This window comes from Dufourea novaeangliae, unplaced genomic scaffold (genome assembly GCF_001272555.1).
Source record: "Dufourea novaeangliae isolate 0120121106 unplaced genomic scaffold, ASM127255v1 scaffold48, whole genome shotgun sequence".
NCBI classification, from domain to species: domain Eukaryota; kingdom Metazoa; phylum Arthropoda; class Insecta; order Hymenoptera; family Halictidae; genus Dufourea; species Dufourea novaeangliae.
The window spans coordinates 1346058-1369136 of NW_015373938.1; the positions used below are offsets into that span (position 1 = coordinate 1346058).

Genomic DNA, 23079 nt, shown 5'->3' on the forward strand with positions numbered 1-23079 from the left:
TTGTCCGCGTTAAATGGAATGGCGTGTACATCAACAAAACGGCGCGCTCTATGTATTATGTATTTGGTCCAGTTTCTTCGTTGCAATTCTCGAAACGTTTCATGCATGTATTCATCCTCTATTAGAAGATTTCATTCTGTGAAATTCTGTTTAAAAAATGTGCTACAAACCGTTTTGCGATGCGCATGATCGAAATGAATACGAAAAAAGGATTCATAGATTGCTGACTCATTTTCCGATGATAATACTTCTCTTATAGTCTGTATCAAATCAATTAATTATTTCAGCTGAGCTTTTCTTTTCTTTTAAATTTAGCCCTATGTAGACAATTTTTATCTTATATTTTACATTAAAAATTGTGCTATCAATAGACTCTGCGGATCTTTCAACAAAACCTCGTTGAAATAAAGTTTTTAATAATGTTTGCTACTATTTATGCGTTATAATTGGATCGTGGATATTTATGCAAATACGGAATTTTATGGATTAATCCGCAGAAACTGGAATTAATCCCAAATTTATGTTTCCCATTAAGGGTTCTATTGGGCTCCAAACGCAATATGTAATATTCTCGTTAATCTTATTTAAATCATTCCCTGTATGAAATTCCAAGCAGTCTGATATAAATACAGAAAATACGAAATGAAATTCGATCCAAGTTTGATTTTCTCGAATTGTCATCTAAACTTATGAATTTCCATATACATACGTCCTCAGCATAGATGTTACTATTCGATCAATCAAACACATTCAAATGAAATTTGAAGTTTTGAAAATTACGAATTTCAATTAAATTTTTCCCTTTCCAACAAACTTCAAACAATCAGATATTATACAAATACAGAAAATACGAAATGAAATTCTCTCCATGTTAGATTTTCACATATCGGTGTCTAAAGTTCTAAATTCCCATATATGTCCCTAGCCTCCATGTTACCATGAATGAAATTTAAAACATTTGAAATCACTGATTTCAATTAAATTTTTCCCCTCGCAACAAACTTCCAAAAATGGGGTATTGCATAAATATTGAAAATACGAAATGAAATTCGGTCAAAGTTTGATTTCCACGAATTGCTGTATAAAATTCTGAATTCCCATATACGTCTTCGGTATATACATATAGATTTTACTGTTCGACTAACCAACCAAACGCGTTATAGCGTGTAACGATCGCGGGAAAGGTGAGAAATCGTCGATAGGCGAGGAAATCACGGCGAACAGGTAGAAGGATAAAGGAAATGGGGGGCAGGAGGGTGAGCGAGTCGATAGAAGGGTGGATTTTCATGGAGATTTAGGTCTCCAGGCCCGCCAGGTTTCGTTGGATCGATCAGCCGTATCGCGGGCACAGTGAATCCGAAGGAGTCTGCTCTCCGATCGACGACCCTGACACTTTGTTGCCACCCCCCACCCCCACCCTAATTCTCCTCTGCACCCGTATCGCGTGTTCCGGCCAAATACCGAATATTCATTTTTCTATCACCATCTGTCTTTCAGCCCCACGCCTATTTTTTTTTAATTAAGAGGGTTGCTCTGTCTAAAGGATCCAAGAATAGGTACCTTTTGTGAAGTCTTTTTCATAAAATTGGAAAGAGACAATTGAATGGGAGTTTTTGGAATCAATTGAGGAATATTATTAAATGAAATTCACATTTTAGTAATGTAATATTTACATTGTTCTTTTTTTAAACCGCTAACTGCATTTGTCTACTACAGTAAACGCCTTATCACTTTAACGAGAATATCTGGGATATTTCTCCACAATTGGGGCAGTACGAAACTTTTTTTAAATAATATCCAAGCTTTAGAAAAATAGTGCTACTGTGTGACTCCTAGTTCGTTATTTTTTGTGAGCAAATATGTTGTTTATAAAAAGAATGTTTTCAAATAGTTTTGACATGACTGTTGGCTTTTGATTTTATGAAAAACAATATTTTACAGAATGTTTTCAAATAGTTTTCACATGACTATTGGCTTTTGATTTTATGAAAAATAAATTTTTTAAATAAATGAACTCTTTCTGATTGCACGATCACATTCTACATATTACGATAAAAAAACTCAAGGTGACCTTCATATCTCGATAAAAAATCAAAATATCAACAAACTAATTATTACATGGTGTGCTCCTCTTGATACTATACAACTTCTATTTGAAACATTTTTTCATATCACAAACAGTTTACAAGTAAATCAGGTGGCAACATTAGGGTTAATGACCCTGTATAATACCACACGATCAGACTCAACTGTGCTCAAGATGGACGATCGTTTCAGTAAGCAAAGGGGGGGGGGGTGTACCCAAGAGACACTCTAGGGTATATATGTATGCTCACAGTCCCCATAATGCAACGTGTGTTTGAATAGCGCAAAGCGACGAAATGGCGGAGGTTCGGATAACAGAGGGTCCAGGAGCTGATAATAGAGTATCAGTGACAAAGTAGCCTGTAGAAGAGTTAATTTGATCGTGAACATACACACATACACTGTTCTATCTACGGTCCGTGCCTATAATCCAATCGTGGCGCAGCAACCCTCTACTTGTTTATCCGTACGCGTCATCTTATCGGGGTTGCGTATCGACTGGGGATCGTCGCCCCAGATAAAGACACTGCCCTGAATGTTTGCGGACGCGAAAAATGATAAAATGACAGACTAATAAATCCAACAACCGGTTTATACAGGGTTATTCCGTAAATGCATGTCAATATTTCAGGGTGTAAATGTACACACTAATCCACAAAAATGTTGAAGGACACGGAAATAGGAGACTTACAAGGTGATTTGAAACAAGTTTTTCCTTAGCAAAAATGTTATCCGAGGCTTTGTTAACGAGATATTAACGAAAAACCCCGACCAATCAGAGCGCCAGTCTGCTAGCTGAGTTCCCGCGGTAACGTTGGATACCAATCGCAGCGCGTACGGTCAATCAATGGGGGGTCTAAGGGGGCTGTAGCCACGGGCCTCACGTTTCAGGGAGCCCTGTTCTGAACCTTCTATTTCGTTATGATTAAATGTTATTTAATTTTATTTAAAACAAATTTTAATTTTTGAAGATTTATGTATTTTGTTGTGCTGTATTACAAAAAATCCTCTCACTCTGGTTTCCAACCAAGGGGGCCCTCGAAAATTTGATAGGTCTGGGCCACAAGAAATCTTAATACGGGCCTGATTTACCACCTGAAGTATTGACATGAATTTATGAATCACTTTGTATACAAACTGGGAAAGGGACAAAGTAATAAGAATGACAGGATATTGGATAAAAGTGGTCTCCTGGGGAGGGGATACATAGTAGGTACGCAGTTTGTTCAGTTTTTTAAATTGCGCGCCTCGATGACTCGACCTCTGTGCAGAAACGGCGGGAGATGGTTTGATGTGTTACAGTAAAAGCGTTGATTCAGTAAATGTATACATTTTCAGTCAATGTATGCACTTACTAGTCTGGTTAGTAAATGTATTCACAAGGAACGAAATTTATACTTTTACTAGTAAATGCTTACATTTACATTTCTGATTTAGTGAAAGCATGCATAAACGAACATGCATTGATTTCAATAAACACTTTTGCTAGCATTTGTTCGTAAAAATATAACTTAATCTAAGGTACGTTCTTATATTTATTAAATGAAAACAACCAATTTTCTGTTAATTTGTGTAACTGAAGTATTTCACTATATAACTATATAGTGCAGACGCAGCTTAAGCAATAATTTTGTGGGGTTAAGGTCAGCCATTTTCTCGTTTTACAATTTAATATACATACATTCAATTCACCTGTTATTTGCTTAGTGGCATTGTCGGAAGAACGAGTATTGATTATGCGGCGTGTGATAAAAGAAACAGTACCTACGTGTCTCGGTTTGCGTACTGGAATCACAAATAAGAAAGAATTGTAATGTTCTACGTGGCTGTACCGAAACGAAGGACAATATGATTTTTGTACAGTGGGATACATTTCCATGATGATAAGAATTTCGTGATTTTGCAATTTATTTATTGTTATTTTTACGAACGTAAACGGAATATTAATTACTTTGACATGATCTAATTTTGTTGCTAAGATGAATTTTTAGAATTTTTGAGATCCAATGATCAAAGAGATAACAAAATTAATTACGGAAGATTGTTAAATTTTTAATCGATAAAATGGCAAATCGTTTTGATACTCTGAAATTTTAAATATAAGACTGTCTGAAACATAAACGGGTAATTTTAAGAGAAATCTGTTTGCAAAATGTGATCCCTTTTGAAAACTACCATTTCGTTGAGTATAGTATGTAAAAGCGGGAAGAAAAATTGTTTCTGAATTTTCAGGCTGTTGTGAAAAGTTTTTCTGTATACTTAGCAGAGTTAATTATTTCATAGAGATAAACTGTTTCTTATTCTAGACAATTGCTTCAGTTGAAATTATGTAAACGGTAATGTTGACATTATATTTACAATCATTAAAATACAAGTAATTAAATAAATTTTCCAATTATAAAATAATAAATATAAGAAATAAGAATAAGACCATCAATTTCGTTTAGTGAATATCAATTCAGAAAATAATTAACTTTAGATACTGAAATATGGCATAATTTAAATACATACGGTGCTATAGACTGTCGGACTTATCACAGTTCTATGTCACTTAATGCAACCTCATCAAGCAATCAGAGCAAAGAATCTCGTTACGACCATTACCTATCCATATTTAAAATACAAAAGGACTTTTGTCGAAATATAAGAAACAAAAATCTTTTCGTAAAATTATTTAAACTTTTAATTCTGTAAATATCAATGTTAAAGATAAATTATTAACTATTGAAGCACAGTTAATTATCGAAACTATCAAATTCATTTATAGTGTATCGATATTATTTGTAAATGAAAATTTATACGTTTATTAAATAATTATTATTATCTTACAAAAATTCCCCTTACATATGGAAATGTAACAAAATTTCAATATGGCGGATCGAATACTCGATCAATACTTTCAGTTAATGAAAGTGTTTCAACATTTTATCACTATTAATATAATATTTAGACTGCGGAAGTTTATTAAAATTCACAACTGTAGATATTATTCTATAAATGTTAAAATTATATAGAACAGTTTATTTCCCGTACTAGATGTCTTATTATGTCAATAATAGCCCTATATAAATATGGATAAATTTTATTAAAGTCTTAATTTTACTTTACGTTGTATATTAAAATTTGTTATAAATGCATAAACATCCGCAATAATAACAAAAATTCATAAGTTTCATAATAATTGTTAATAAGAATGACTAACCTAAAAAAACTGCAATAATAAAAAAAAATTTGTAAGCTTCATAACAATTGTTAATAAGAATGAAAAATTAATAGTCGACAAAAGATCATTATTTAGAAATCCGCAATAATAATAAAAATTTTTTTAATATCATAATAATTGTTAAGTTTAACAATGAAGAATCTATAGTAGACGAATACATAATTGTCGATCATCTTTGACATGTAAAAATCGGCTACAAAAAAAGCCCAGAAACGAGAACTTCATTGATAAATCCTAGAATCCATTCTACGAACATCACCCACGTTTCTATGAACACCCTGTACAATCTCTGCGAAATTTATGAGTACCGCGGATCGCTAAGTACCTTTTATAATTCGCCGAAACGCGCACGTGCCTGCGGTCCAGTAATACTTAAAGTCTTAAAGGTGCGTCCGTTTTCTCGAAACCCGCCGCCCATAAATCCGGCAGCCAAATTGCCAAGCAACGTAAACATATTAACGCGTGCATAAACATCACCGGGTGGATTGCGCTCAATAATTGCGCATCGTGACCCAGAAGAGAGAGAAGTGAGAGAAAGAGAGAGACCGACAGAGAGGTTGTTCCACGTTTTGTGGAAAACCGTCGCGTGACGAAAGGCATTTCTTCTCTGGTCATAGGCGTAATCAGGTTATCAGTCGGTGGGGAGTGGAGGGGAGAGGGGGGGGGTGTGGCAAATTTATCTTAAGGTATATTTCATAGTATTATTTTCCTCCTCTGGGGTGGGGAGATGGAGTGGGGGGATTTATTTTGAGGTACATTTCATAATATTAGTTTCTTCCTTTGGGTGGGGGGGATTTATCTTAAGGTAAATTGCATAATATTATTTTTCTCAAGGGGGAGGTTGGGGTAAAATTTAGCTTGACGTTAATCTCATATTATTTTTCTTCTTCGGGGGGTGGGGGGTAGGGGTGAAGGGGGCGGGATTTATATTGAATTATAGTTCCCAATATTATTATTCTTCTCTGGGGGGTTGGGGGTTAAGTTTACCTTGACATCACTTTCATATTATTTTTCTTCTCCTGGGGTGAGGCACTGTGTGTAGGTGAATTTTTCTGGGAATTTCTCCCCCAGAATGGTTCAACGGTTACACCGGAACTCTCCTCGAAATTGCACGACCACCGGGTTGCTCCGACTTTATTCGCCACAGCGTTGTTCATAACTCTGGTGCAGTTTTCACGGGGTATATATTTATACTGACGCGGAAATTCGGCTTTCGCTAGGGGAAGAAGGTTGCGTAGTTGAAGGGCTGTATACCACTTGGTAAATTGAAAATAAATACTGAAATAAATGTTGAACCAAATGTTGATTTGACATAAATTTCAGTAACTTCCGAAACCAAGTGTTAGGAGGATTTTTCCCAAATAGCACATGACGTCTTGAAGACGTCCATTTTACGGCTATTTTAGGTCTAAGGCGCTTTTAAGCCGTCTTTAAGGTGTCATTAGGCGTCATGTGCTATCTGGGTTTCCTGCGCTACTTTTTCCCGTAGTGGAAGCCGAGTTTGCACGTCAGTGTACAATCATCTTTATCTGGTAACTTCTATGGAAACAAAATAAAAGGAAAGTGGTTAGTTAAACATGGTCCTGGAAACGATTTGTTAAGAAGCTATGTATGACGAAATAACCATGGAATCGTATCCATTCCTACCTATACTTACATTGTTGGTATTAACCGATTGATTACGTTGAGGGAATATGCATTTATATTAAAATGAATTTCTGAAAATATGTATGAAGCGATATACATATTATTCTGATCAATGATTTATCAGTTATTACTTTTTTTTATCGGCCAAAATTGCGGGAATGAAAATATATTTTTTGAATGTTTCGGAAACTAGAGGGAGTGGGGAGAAGTTCTTTTTTTCAAATGCTGTGTTTTTGAATGTGGATTTCAGTCATCCAAAACACTTAAGAAAGAGTTATTTCTTCAAACCATATGTATAAAGTAAGTTTTGTTTTATTTAATTTTCTTATGTGACTAAATTTCCCATTCAAAAACACACAATTTAAAAAAAGGAACTCGTTGCTACTGTCTTCAGTTTCAGAGATATTTCAAAAACTATATTTTCATCCCTCAACTTTGAAAGCTGTTATCGCCCCCTTGACATGAACGATGACCGATAAAAAAAGTACGTGACAAATATTTTTTGAAGAACTATCTTCCATATAAGTTTCATTAAACTTATTTTGCTTATTCAGTTTATTTAGTTTATTTTACTTTACTTTGTTTTACTTTATTTAAGTTATTTTAGTTATTTCACTGTTTTTCACTTTATTTTATTTCATTTCACTTTATTTGACTTTATTTGAGTTTATTTGACTTTATTTGACTTTATTTGACTTTATTTCACTTTATTTATTAATTTAGTTTCTGTATTGAATTTTCGTAATCGAAGCTACGGAAGCAATAGACACAAAATATGTTTCCAGTTATCGCTGCGATTACATAACCTCTATGAGCACAGAACGGTGCTGTTGTAATGCGTAAATCCTACAATTCATTATGGATAACACGCGTGGCGATAGTATGCAGTGAATTTAATGCAGTAAATGAATTATCCCATGGGTGAGTTACTCTGATCGTCTCTATTAATGTCGTGGGAAATAATTGGTCGACCGACGATAATATTTCTATTATTACCATTAGACAGGCGAATGTTTATGCAAATATCAAAATTTTGTGATCCGATTTACATAAATTGAAATCAAATAAGGATATATATCTGCTGTCTTAACGTTCCTATTAGCTTTCAAATAAATGTGAAGTCGTATTCAGTTTTACCCAACGTTATGCTACATAAAATTTTACACAAATGTGCACGGAACAAATGGTAATTTAATATATATAGTTTACTATTATTATAGACTAATATAGACGAAGGAACTTGGGTAACTAAAAAATTCCGATTTTTAAAAATTTAGCAGGTTGGTAGGGAACCTCGATAGAAATATCAGATACTTCTTTTTTTTTTGCTACATTTTTCGTTCTTTAGGATAAGGACATCCCTTAAAGGGTTTATATGGGTTTTATTATTTTTCTATATATCTAAAAAATTATAGCATATCCAAAAAAACTGTTGAAACGAAATATTAATAGAATTTAATGTTCTACAAACACATACAATCAAATTGTTAAAAATGTCTATATTTACTTATTTGTTTATTTAAAAAACCGATGTTTATCAATTTCATTGCGCAGCTTTATAGAGCATAAAAAACCATTAAATTCTGTCCGCAACGATTTCTTCACATCTACCACGGTTATCAAGATATACGGGAAAATATGAGAAGCCGAATTAATCTTCGACAGAGATGTTTTCATCCGGAAGGATGGAAAAGTAGAAAAAACATAAAAATTCCCCGAGATTTCCATCGATCTCCTCTAATGAACCTCTGAAGTTAGAAAAAATCGGTCCATAAAAATTCCCTCTCGTGACTTATACATTCATTTTTCCGTGGTTGAAGAACCCATGCAGTTCATTTCTGGGCAACCTAATATTTAAACGTTCGTAGGATCGAGAGAGTGAGACCCGAGTCGGTCTTGTGCAGCGAGCCGGGGTGTAAAAAAGGTGTCGAGGAGACTGGTGTTCGAAGCAACTGTTGCTCGTGTTTTTATTCGGCCGTGATCCGCGGGAAGCGCGCGTGTTCCTTGCTCAGTCGTATCGGTCGCGTCGTGTCGGTCCGCGACACGGCAAGATTCGAGGGTTACATCGGAGAAGAGAGGTGGGAGTGAGGGGGGGGGGGCAGCCTGGCTGAGGCCGGCCCCGTTTATTGATCGGACACGCTCCGCATGTTTGCGGAAAGTAGATAACGTTTCTCGCGATTTCGTCCGCGGAAACCATGTCCCCCCACCTCTTCCCCACTTTTCGGTTCCGTTTCGCGTTACGCCCGCGATTTTGGCCTCAGGGTCGCGAATGGTATCGTGCGTCTACTAGGGTAGCTCTTATGTACTCTTGATGAAAATACTTTTTTAAGATCCTTTTCACGCCGACCGCCAAAATAGTTTCAATCACTAAAAAAATAAATAAAAAATAAACGATACATTTTTTTAAAATACTCCTTTAGCGTTCGAAATACAAAATACACGGCTTTTAAGTCTTTATTGATAAAAAAAAATGATCGAAGGACATTCAATTTTCAAAATTTCAAAATAAAATTTTTCCATTTTTTTCAGTCATTTAAAAATTTTATTTTCGAAAATCGTTTGTCGCATGAGGAAACGTAGTAGAATGTAAAAGATACCCCTTGCCTAGATCTACAACTTTTGTCTGACATGTTTTCTGATATAATCAATAACTTGACTTAGAGGATAGTCGAATCAAACCGACTTTGTGTGCGTTTTATTAATTTGAGCATTTAAATATTTAAGTAATTAGTTAAATGCTCAAACTTTACAGAAATAATTTTGTTTATTTATTGCAACTATTTCGGGGGTTGGCACAAAAACGATTCAAAAGTTGAAAATAAAAGCCACCCTGGTGTCTATTCTCGAGAAAATAGCACCTCGACTGGCTTCGAATGATCGATTCTTTTTCACTGTTCTTAACCTAGTTCTGGGAAAATGAAAAATGTACAGACTCTGGAATCAAATAGAAATTTCTCTACCCTACCTGTTATGGATTCCTTTAAATTTCGTGTAAAATAAAAAGCTTGTCGGATTTTATTAAACTTTCTGTAACACTGAATCATTCTAGACATCTGTGCATGTTGTAAATGCATAAAATCCGCAGTCTACTGATAAGTAGACTGTACAAATTTGGGCAAATGCATATTTCAGAGAAATGGATTAAAAAACACAGGACTTTGGCAGAAATATGTTTCATTATTAGAGGATTTGAACAAAATATATTTTTTTGTATTTGCATATTTTACACATTCAATATATCTTGCATATATACTCTGCATATTCACAGCGTATCGTAACTGTACGAACTTCTGTAGTCTAGTGATAAGGGTACATTTATCGGTTACAAGATTGCTTATCTATATATTATTATAAAAAATACTGTTTCAATAGGTTGCTTAACAAACAAACTTTAAAGTATTCTATTAACATTTATTCCACTGTAACTAAATATATAGCCAACCAGCCCTGGTTTCCTTTAGTGCCAAAAATGGCAGATAAATCATACGACGTATCTACTGGTAACTACGGTTTATCAATCGTGTGTATTCGGGAGCAAGTGTGCCGTAGGTTCTTATTATGTTCCCGAAAATATTGTGTGTTAGGTGATTTTTGAGCATTCCGTTATTTTATTTTAGCGGTTTTAGTATTGCGATTCAAATTCAAAATATTTCGCGCCTTTTTCTTTGTCGACATGGCGGAGTATAATCGAGAACGGGGATAAATGTGTATTTTAACATTAAAAACACAACATGACTTACTACTTTTGTTGATGCTTTCCGAAAGAAAAATGTCTGCTGGATCGCGTGGTCCTGTCAGATTTTGTCCTAGACTCCCACTTTGTGCAATAAATTGAAAAATGTCTGCAAAAATTTGTGCATTTCGGATGTCTTTCTTCCTTCGATTATTGTTTAAACATGTTTAAACGTTCATAATATAATATGAATAGAGTAATTTGACGCAACAATGAACCGAATAAATATTACTGTTTGAACACAGAAAATGTTCAAAACTGAAAACTTGCATTTTCTTTTCCAAATCAAATTTCTCGAAAACTGAGGGTGCTGGCGAAAAACCGTCTGCAGATTTCTATTCAGGGTACAAAAATCTATAAGAAACGGCTATTGATTGTTAGAAATACGAAAAATAGTTTAAATTTGTTGAACGGTATTATTGGGGGGTCAAGGTGTTAAACATCTCGTATTAACAACAAATCTCAAAGGCACCAATCGTGTCTCAAAATTTCCGTTTATCAGGTTCTGTACATTGAAACACCCTCCGTATACAGTGAATCCTCGAAGAGTGCTCGAAGGCTTCTCAGCACTGAACATTAAATGTTTCATAAACTATTGGCCATATCGGGCTGAAACAAATATCATTGGCTTGAGAATTCCAAGCTTTATCAATCTGTAAAACCTCATTAAAAAGTCAGCGTACACCTGGGTACGCGTATACCTCTCCTTGTCAGTGCTGAGGAGCTTTCTAACACTCATCGAGGATTTACTGTAATCTTTGTTGAAATCCTCGGTCTAATCGCTACAACCGTAGGGATCAATCTGCTAAAAAGATTCCAGCGGGCGAAACTGGGAGAGAGAGCCCTTTAATTTTTAACAAACACGGATGGCAGGCTTCTCAGTCCGGATTGGTGCCGGCTACCGAGTCGAAAACAATAGGATCCCGAGCATAAATGTTCGATAAGTCGCTGCTATTGTTAGAATAGCAGCTTTTCCGTCTTTCATTTCCCGTGGACGCGCACAGGGTCGGAGCGAATTAGGATCGACTGGGGCCAACTTATACCGGGTGAGGCTATCCATTCCGCCAGTCAGGGAATATAAATCCCGTCGGAATCTGGAACGGCGGCTAAATAATTCGCTGGATCCGGACGCGATTTATAGTTGGTTATTTCTCATCGAAAAACTCCGGTTCGGTCTGATTTTCAGCGCCGGAAATGACTCGCTGACGGGCGATGCTATTTCGCAATTTCAAGATGGCGGCGTTCTGGAGATCGACAGACGGCGCACAGTGATCCTTTTTCCCGAAAAGCTAGCAAAAATTCGTAACATCATTGGATTTTCATAAAAATCGGTATTCTCGTGTTTTTGGGGTTGCTGAATCCAAATATCTTATCAAAAATGCAAAATTCACGAAATTTGATTTTTTTTTCGATTTTTATGAAAAATTCAGCGTTTCTGTAATACGTTTAACAGGTCATGTATGTAGTGCGAATAAGTTGTTGAAAATAATAATAGAGAAAGTAAGAATTATAAATGTTGTCTGAAAGAAAAAAGTGCAATTCACTTATTCCATTCATAAAGGCGAGTATAATACTAGTTGTGGACCGAAATTACGGATGGCTAAACCCGATGATACAGGGTCGTAGAATTTAACATGGAGTTTATTTAGGCTTCTATTATTAATAATTGTACCAAAAAATTGATTTCCACAAACCAAAACGATGCAGACTTAAAAGGGTTCGTTTAGGGAGAGCGTAGATAGATACTGATTGGCAATTTAAATGTGGATATGTTAAAAAGATGCAAATATGAGCAAATTTTCTCAATTTGATATCATACCTGGCATGTAGTTTTATGCCAGGAAACTAGTCACTGCGTGAAGTTCGGTCTATAGCATAAATATTTTCCTTCCGTTATACTAAAATATAACTTAAATTCATGACATTTTCAGAAGAGAAGTACAGGAGTAAATTCAAAGATATTTTGCATTGTTTATATGGAAAGTTTATGTTTATAACATGTATTTCAGTGGCAAAATCGTTTACATACGATTACTTTAAAAATAAACTTTGCCTAATACATTACACATGCTACCGTTTTCAAGCGATTAAGAAACACGAAATTTCGTCTACTTTGATGGTCTATATCTCACTAAACGATCACTATATTTTACAATTTCCAGCGTCGTTTGTTACACTTATATTTACACATTAAATGTACCATGTTAGCAACAAGCTGCTACTTACTTCAAAAAATTTATTTTGGCCAGCTTTTCGGGAAAAAGGACCACTGTGCATCCCTTAAAATTCTACATGATCAATTAAAATGTTTTTGGATACAACCAATTGGTAACGAGTTAGTGTATATAGTTGTTCTTATTAACGGTAGAGTAATAATCGATATAGTGGGTGTGTAAACGAAAAATATTTATATTTTTAACAATGACAATTGGAGTATACTAATTTGGGCAACGAATGTGGTTAAATTAGAAGTGATATGTAGATGACAGTTAAAGAAGTTTAAAGTTTTTTTGTAGCTTGTTTAACATAAAAACGAGAGAGTTAAGAAAAAAGGTTAGGTTTCGATTTCTCGAACTAAAATGTCTACCAATAAGCTACTTACCAGCCGTCGTTTATCGTCATCCAATTTCTTCTGTGCTTTGTCCCGACTGTATGATCGGTGGACCGCGAAATAAGTTTATAACGATGTCTTTCGAGTAAAAGAAAAAAAAAGATGAAATTGTTAATCCTGAAGGAAAATGCTCCGCCATCCTTTAACAGTTAACGGAGGAAATAAAATTCCGTCTAATATCGATTTCCATAAACAGTTTCGAAAATGTAAAATTTGCACAATTTTGCGGTTCTCAGTTAAATTAATTATTGTAAGTTTTATGCTTTTATTCTACAAGCAATAAAGCCTTAAAAGTTAAAATAATATCAGGATTATGCAAAAGTAATGGTGATTATTAAAAATAGTTCCCTTATTCTCTATAACTTTCTGGCATTTTTTTTTGGTTGGTAGAAATCGAATACTCCATCAACAAAACGAAGTGAAAACTACAAATCTTCTCTTAAGTTCTTCCAATAAAATTATTCTAAAAAAGAAATTCTAAAAATCTTCAGTCTTCTTCACAAGAACCTAAAGGTTAAAACCATATTTCACGCGCTAGAACCTAATCAATCTCCTTTCTCTCAGTTCGTAATAATAGAAAAATCAAAATAAATACAAAACGAGATGATGATTAAATTCATCACACCCTGTACGGATAACGGAGCGATGAAAATGATTTATTTGTCAGTGATGACATTTTTTATCTTCTGCAGGCCGATTTCCTGATCGCAGTTGTCCACCACTTTTTAGAAATTTTTTAGTCTAGTAATATAACATAAGTATTGTGTAAATATAGCTCTTCAATATTTGTAAACATACTGTGGATGATATATTCTACTAAACATGGTATGCAATAATAATAAAAATAAAATTAAAATCAGCTGTAATGAAATTTTAAATACATAAATACAGTAAATACAAATGAACTTTTATTAAGTATGAATTTCATTTCGATAACCCTTGGTTAAATTTATATTATTATTAATCAGTGTCGATAACCATTTTACATACGTCCGAATAGCGTTTTTTAAAGATCTGCACTTCACCCGATTTAGATCCGATAAATATGTTTCAATGACGTCTGTTTAAGATGTCTTGAAGATGCCTTAATTTGTTACATTAGACCTTTAAAAGACGTGAAAACGCTATTGCTAAGCTATTCAAGACGTCTGGAACGTCTGAAACAGACGTCTTTAAGCTGTGTTTAAGTCAGCTGTGTGCTATCTGTGTTGTTACCGTCGCGCAACACGTTATACACTATGAAGTTAAAAATTCATAGTGCCATTTGAAAAATCATCGACGACCCTCAAAAGACCTTGAAGACAACAATCAGAAAATTGTTTGTATCATCATATTTGCCTCCTTGAACCGTATAATTTTTCTCTTTAACATTTTCTTCTACCTTTAATCCTAACGGAGATATTTGGGTGTTCTGTTTCTCGTGAATCATCCCGTATTTCGAGTAATTTTTTTTAGGTTAGGTTCGTCACGCGCAATGGCGGAGGCCATCAGCCTCGCGGCCCGACAATAGTATGTAACATTGTGTGTTGTGTAGTGTCATTGGCCTGCTGGTTTGTCGCGTGAATACCGTGTCGCGTGCAACCGTCGAGACCTATCTGGCGATTCATACTTTCCGCTTTTGAGTTAAACTTGGCAGGCTATATTATCCCATAAAACTCTTATTCGCCAGGGACCGACGCGACGAAACGCTTCCACCTCGACGTGTCTGACACGTTCTTCACCTTCGAACACGCGTGTGTTATTTTTATAACCTGTGTCAACCATTCGATAAATTACCATATTCTTTCGTTTCTCGAAAAATCACCAAAGTTATTTTATTATGAATTTATATACGTATAAATTTCATGGTAATATGCGCTTGGTGTTTTTTAAGAATAGTAACTGTAAATAATGAAGTTTGTTCTAATCATGCGACCAGCGAGATTTTTTTTATTTCTATAGTAGGTTTAAATGAAAAAAAAAAAGAGAAAAGAAAACCACTTATTTATTGCTTATCTAACTATGAGAATAATAGTCCCTCGAGAGAATTAAATTACGAGGGGGTGTTTCCAAAGTTGTGGGAATTACGATCTGGCTGAATAATGCTGGGGTAATGACCAGTGATTTCAGATGTACAGACAAGTCCTGATAAATAGAGATGTGTTTTTATGTGTTAATTTTGCAACTACAGAGGAAGTTGTAAGTAATATTAAAAGATATGAAGATTAATTAATTAATATAGTAATTGATAAGTTAATTATTAGTTATTATTAGTATTTACTATTATTCTACGTGGTGGACGATTTCAGGATTTAAATGATTTAATGAAGAGATTCCCATACAGTTTTTTCAGACGGCTTAAAAAATACTAGTTTTGCGTTCGAACACGTACCTACCTATCAGTGAACAAAATTATATATGAAAATGAGTAAATTAAGTTATTGAAATAAGCAAATGATTAAATTTTGACTTTTTTCTCAATTCCTTGTTTCATATTAAAACAATTTTTGCGCCATAGATTAGAAATGTTTACTGGTAAAATCAGTATTTTTTCCTGCGAATTTAAATAAATTACATTATTAAAAATTATCAAATTTAAATCTATACGTTATAAAATAGCATAGATATTAAAAAATATAATTTTTATGTACCACATAATTATTAATTTTATTGTCATTTAGAATTCGACTTTAATAGTTACAAAATCTTTCAAGTGTTCATTCATTGGTGTGATTACCGTATATTGAAAAATCACAATGTAATATGACTGAAATTAATAAAATAAATAATTTATAACCCCTTATATTTAATAACCCCTAATCTTTTTAAAGCCCTTATATTTAATAAACCTGATAAACTACTGCAAATAACATTCAAAAATTGACATTTAATTGTTGTGTACATTTTTTTCTTTGTAGAACAACTCAAAAGTAAATAGATCGTTGTTTTTATTTATCATTTGTTTATAGACCGAATATTTGAAGTGGCTTATAGTGCTTTTTGACGAATAAGGTTCTTCTATTGGATCCTTCGGTAATACCGTTTCGACCGAACGGGTGGATTACGATTAGTGCTGATTGTTTCGAAATGATTGACGAGCATAATAGAAGCTGTTTAATTCCAGTGTTCCAACTGGAATTTGCGTTATAATTTACTTTAGCGTACTATTATTGGGGAATTGTCGGATAATGTATGGTACAATGACTTTTATAATATTTAGAAATTACAATTCAATATCTCGGTTTAACTTTGTAAATTTTTTAACGAAAGATTTTATTTTAATTTGTTTATCTAGTTTTTTTATAAGTCTATTACTTCGATAATTATATAAGTGTATAGTAACTTTAAAACCTCTAAATAGTATTTCACCCCAAAGAACCATAAACCACCAGAAAAAATAATAAAAACCCAATACTTCTACTGGAATTCTTTAAAAATTTCCCAAGTTTCAGATAATTAAGATGGGAAAAGAATTTTCGTTGACCAGTTCACAGAAATTGATATCAGAATACCTTGTTTCTTTCCATTAAGATTCTGATGAATTGAATACCCCGTTAACCTTCATCGTACAGTATAGGCCACTGAGTTTTAGGTACATATTCATAGACCCTACAATTGCATAGAATTATCTTACTTTTGTTTAAAAAAGTAACGTCAATATTTGACGTCAATAGACATTGTGATGTAAAGAAACAAAATTGGACGAACACTATTCTTCGACCGTTTTTGAAGCAAAATCGTGTTATACAACGGTTTCCCCATTTCTCTCAGTGTTCTGGAAATGCCGTGTTGTACGAGGGATTACGTAATTTTTTAACCCTATTATACGAGAATTTCTCCATTTTTCTAACAGTTTCCTCTGGATACCGTGTTATACAAGGGCCCACTCAATTTTCTAACCGTGTTATACGAAGGTTCCCCAAATTTTGTACGTGTTCTTGAAATACCGTGTTATACGAGGGTTTCCCAAATTCTGTAATAATGTTCTGCAAATACCGTGTTATACGAGGAGCTACTAAATATTCTAACCGTGTTATACGGAAGTTTTTAGAAGTTTGTGTTCTTAAAATACCGTGTTATACGAGGGTTTCTTATGTTCCGTAATAATGGTGTTCTGGAAATGCCGTGTTCTACAAAGGTTAACTCACTTTTCTAACCATGTTGTACCAGGGTTTCCCGAAATTTCCAAGTGTTCTGGGAATTCCGTGTTATACGAGGGTCTCCCCAACTATCTTACCGTGTTCTGGAAATACCGTCTTACGGTAGGGTTTACTCAACTTTAAAACCGTGTTATACGAGGGTTGTCTGTACCATTAAAATTTCTTGAATTTCCGATTTTCCTAGAAACATTGTACACGTTGAATTCAACGAGGAAAACTGTGGTGGCATCCGATGAATCATTTATTCAGCACTGTCGTTCGAGTTGTCTTTTCCTGAGTCTAATCGGTCGTTAACTCTTTCAACGTTCTAGAGCCTACTCGGAGCTTCTACGCGCGCAACATTTGTATCTAAAAATGGTCGAAGGAAATTCGACCGGCGTCGGCTATAGAGGACCTTGTTGTTATAATCTACGGTAACGATGGACTTAGGTACTCAACTCAACTGATCCACAAACCGGAATCTTCTGCAGTCTTGGTCCAGTTAGGGTATTCGACCCAAGACTGTTTTCAGCTATTCAAAAATCTTCAGATTTACATGAGAAAAGCTATGGTTGGTGGATAAAATACAGTGAAATCATAAAACTAGCTTATCAAGGTAAAACCAAAGCAGATTTCCACTTAGGACTTTTTAGAGTAGAACTCAAATTTCTTATACAGACTTGGTCCAGTTAGGGTATTCGAACCCAAGACCGTCTTAAAAAATTTTCAAATTTACAAGAGAAAAACTATAGTTTGTGGATACTGTGAAATTGTTGAATCAGCTATCCAAGATAAAGACAAAGCTGATCTTCAGTTGGGTCCTTTTAGAGTGAAACTCAATTTGAATAGAGATATCTTCTGGCTATGTTTCGAGGCATTCCCGTTTCAAATTTTACAGAATATCGTCATCTTAAAGTGTATAAAACACACCTGTGTTAACTTAAGAAAACGCTAAAATTTCGCTGTATCTTCTTTCTTGACTATAATTCAGACCGTGGTTGCTGGGAAAGGTCTGGGTTAGACACCACTCGCCTGGTGTCATGATATACTCGGCGGACAAGCTACAGCGAACTCGTAAAATTTTGTTCGGTGACCACAGAAGTGTTTTTCACGTCTCGGAACGACCCTCTTAACCACCAGTTTCAGACGAGACGAACTTGGAGCTCACCTTGGCCCGTAAAAATGTCTCCACCTCGAATACGGTTTCCATCGTTCTTACCGTATTGTCGGTCGGCAAGATATCTAGACAACTGGAAACACTCTTTTTGGTTGATCACAGACGTATTCTTCAGACCTCGGGATCGATCGTCTTCACAGTAATTTGAGATGTGAAAGGCTCGAAGAGCTCACTCGATGATATAAAGATATGCTACAAAACCTAGAAATTACTGAAATTGTTAGAGTTACAGGTCCCCAGAAACTATCTCTACTTAAATTAGTTTCTCATTAGTTGATTCCGAATTTTATGCATTTATAAAAGCCACATTAAAGGTTAAGGGGACTTTACCATTCAAAATTGAAAAAAAAGACACTTTTTTTTAATATTTCTTTATAAAAACACTATTATATTTAGAAACATAATTCCTTTTGGACGCCGTTATATATATTATTAAGAACATAAAGAAATTTTTTCTAGCACTTCTAGTTCACCACGACCGCTGTAGAGGGCGTCTTCCAAAAAGCCACGTTTTAATCGGTGCGACACTTTGCAGACGTCCTGTAAAAAATTAAGTAAAAATTCAAACGGGATTCTATTCGTGAGACTTAAAACTAGACAATAAACCTCTAAAATATTTTATTTTTTGTATTTTTTATCGTTTTATACATATTTTTCCGAAAAATTCGAAAAATCACTCTTTTTTGGGGGCAATTCACCCCTGTATAAAAAAGGAGGGGATAGTTTTATGAACTTTTAGAGGTTTATTGTCTAGTTTTAAGTCTCACGAATAGAATCCCGTTTGAATTTTTACTTAATTTTTTTCAGGACGTCTGCAAAGTGTCGCACCGATTAAAACGTGGCTTTTTGGAAGACGCCCTCTACAGCGGTCGTGGTGAACTAGAAGTGCTAGAAAAAATTTCTTTATGTTCTTAATAATATATATAATAGAATCCAAAAGGAATTATGTTTCTAAATATAATAGTTTTTTTATAAAGAAATATTAAAAAAGTGTCTTTTTTTTCAATTTTGAATGGGAAAGTCCCCTTAATAATGTTTTTACTTTATTTGGAGCCTGATAGGAATTTGATCTGAAAGCTGATTTGGTATCTGATTTGGAACCTGATTTGGAAACTTTAATGGTATAAACAAATATTTAGACTCCAATTTCTATAAAGTAGCTTATAAAATTTGTATGCTTGCAGCCCATTTATTAGTTTCACTGTAAAAATCAGTGTCCTTAAAAGGGATCCTACTACTCTAACAAGGATCTGCGTGGCCCATATCTGGTTAGGTTAGGACGCGCCAATTATTTACTATCGTTCCTAATTTTACAAATCTGATATGTTTCGTCCACCGAACAACACTCTTTTCCAATCACCAAAGCCCAGACCTCTAAATTTGCTGTCTCTATATACCCCGCAGTATAGATACCCATCGCATGGCAACTTGTCACGTAAAGCTATGTCTATACTTTATAACAAGATAATGTTATACAGCGTGTCCCAAATACATGGAATAATTCGCAACAAGCTTATTCCTTGTGCAAATACAAATCGAAAAATCCTTTACCGTTTCCTAATCTGAAGCTCCATTTCCGAGATATTAACAGTCAAACGAACTTCAATCAGCTGAGCGGTGGGCCACACTTATGCGCAGACTGTTCAGCTGATTGGAATTCGTTTAACAGCTAATATCTCGGAAATGGAGCTTCAGATTACAAAACGATAAAGGACTTTTCGACTTATATTTGCATGAGGAATATGCATGTTGCGTATTGTATCATCTTTTTGGGACACCCTGTATAAAAAATTGTTATACATTTTTGCTGATACAACCTGTTCTTGTAACTTGTTACAAAATTATACCCTTTGGGTAAGTCCATAACAAGTTTGCAGAAAATGTTGCATCTCACTATTAATACTTGCGTCATACTTGATGTTATATTCAATTTTTTTTCCTTTCTTCCAATTTTTAGGACTTCGCTATATATCTTGTTATGCTATACAGGGTGGCTCACGCAACTTGCACACCTTAAATAACTTCTAAAGTATGCATTGTATGAAACATTTTTTATACAAAAGTTGCATGGTATGAAGGAATACATTATCTAGTACATATAATTTTTTGGTAGGTGGTAGAGTTTCGGAAATTTCAAGGTCAACTTCGTTATTTTAAATAGAATGCTATACTTCTTATACCAATCTCGAAGAGTGTTGAGTTTTGAGTAAGAAAGTATTGACCTTTATTAGTTCTAAACCTAATAATTAACGAATACTTCCACCACATTTCCAGAAAATGTACTAATGTATGTACAATTATATGCACTACATAATATGTCCCTTAAAACCATGCAAGTTTTGTATGACAAATTTTTTCATATAATGCATACTTTAGAAGTTATTTGATGTGTGCAAGTTCCGAGGACCACGCCGTTCAGTGCAGACGCAGCTACATGTTACGCCGTGTGGACACTTGGCCGCCATCTTGTTTCGTGGAGGGAACCGGTTAGGTGTGTTCACACTGTTCACCCTTAGTCGCGTTCGTGCAGACGAGATGTCGTCGTGGTTTCTCAATGGGGGTTATCGGTACCATCAGACGGGCGAAAGTCGGCGTGACACGAATTACAGAGGAGATATTGTTTAGGTTTAATCGTCACTTGGCAACGTGTGATCGATCAAGCGAGATTACGGGTGGTTGTGTCTTGTCTGGTGGATCGATCGTTTCGTGACGACGCGAAACTGAAAGGCGGCCGTAATGGGAAAGGTATTGGTCGCGTCACGATGACGATAGAGCCGTCGGACTTCTAGAGGTCTATCGGGAGGGGGGGGGGGGTTAACAGCGGGGATTACGTCACTGTGTGTGTGTACTCGGCCGAGCGTGGACGGCGAAGGTGTCATCTGGTAGAAATAAAAGGGGGATAATCGGTTGGTCAATTTGTCGCCCGTGTGGCGGGGCCTAGTAGCCAGAGGGGACGGGGCGAGTTATTGCGGTTCATAAGTGTTTGATCGAGCACTGGGATAGCGGGTGGCCGGTTCGATGTATCGGTATTGAATGAAACGTTTAGCTGGAATGACTTGGAATTGATGGAACGGCTGGCGAATTGTTCCCTTATTGTCATTGGGAATTGTAGGCAATTATAGAGAGGGATTTAATTGAGTCCGTTCATCTGCCAAAGTGGAGTTAATTCCACGAAATTTAGATTGTAAAATTTATTTTAAAATAACAATAATTTATTTTAAAGGCTTTTACATTTTATATTAAAATAATAATTTAGTTTTAAAACTGTTTTACAAATGTGTTTTATAATTGTTTTGAAATTTATTTTAAAGAAAAGATATTAAGAATCAATTGGAATGCTTTGGCACTAAAATTTGACAAAAAAATTAAAAAGTGGAGTCGTTCACTTTGGCCTGTGAAAGGATCAATCATAAAATGATTGAAACTATTTGTTTCTACAATGATACAAAGGTTTAATTGTGTATGATTTGGTGTGTACTTTAGAAATGTTTATGTTATAAAAGTTGTGAACTATTCTTCCTCGAAAAATTTGTTTATCAACAATATATACTTTAATATTTCTTTCTATATTTTTACATATTATTAATATATAATTATGTTAATAATTTATATATGTATATTTATACATATAATTGTATTGTATTATGTACATATTATAAATATCATAAACCTTGGAAACAAACGAAGATTTACTAAAGAATATTATTAAAAATACACATAGTAATATTACTTGTTAATGTATTTATATAATATATAATATATTATAAATCTTATACATGTATTATATAATATATAAATATACTAATTCTAAAAATTAACCGTTTTAATAAGAGTATAATCCGGTAACTGCATTTGTCTACTGCAGTAAATGCACACTTTGTCACTTTAGTGACAATATCCGGAACATTTCTTGCCGATCAGCAGTACGAAACTTCTCTGAATGACATCCAAACATTAGAAAACCGCAGTTACTGTGACTACCATATACCTTGTTATTTATCGTGACCAGATACATTGTTTATAAAAAAAAGGGTTTTAAAAAATGTTCCAAACGGTCTTAAAAAGGATCATTGGTTCTTGATTTTATGAAAAACAAATTTTTTGTACAAGATATAAAAAGGATGCAGGTCTGGGTTAAGTCTGGGTTAGGTGATAAAGCTTCGCTAACGTGTCCTGTCTATTAATTGTCCAAGTTTTTGCAGCAGCAGCTCAACAAATTATCTGTATAATTTTCAGCCTAATTTAATATCAAAAGACCAGATATTATTTTCCTTAACGTAGAAATCACGTGGTTCGAAAGGGTGAGCATGATGGTAATCCTTCTGAACTGCATCACTCTGGGGATGTATCAGCCCTGCGTCGACGACCAATGCGTGACGAATCGTTGTAAAATATTACAAGTACGTATGTATATATAGGTATAGGTGCATACAGGGTGAGTCAATAAGAACTATTATGTAAAATAATTCATTACCTATTAGTTGG

The 23079-nt window shown here is 34.6% G+C and overlaps 1 protein-coding gene across 1 annotated transcript in view; it reads left to right on the forward strand.

Annotated features, from left to right (window-relative positions):
* The window catches only part of LOC107185505 (voltage-dependent T-type calcium channel subunit alpha-1G-like), a 126388-nt gene that overhangs the window by 16006 nt on the left and 87303 nt on the right, over positions 1–23079 (forward strand). Inside the window, 1 exon segment of the mRNA XM_015573197.1 lies at positions 22883–22994. Within this exon segment, the coding sequence (XP_015428683.1) occupies positions 22883–22994 (112 nt within the window).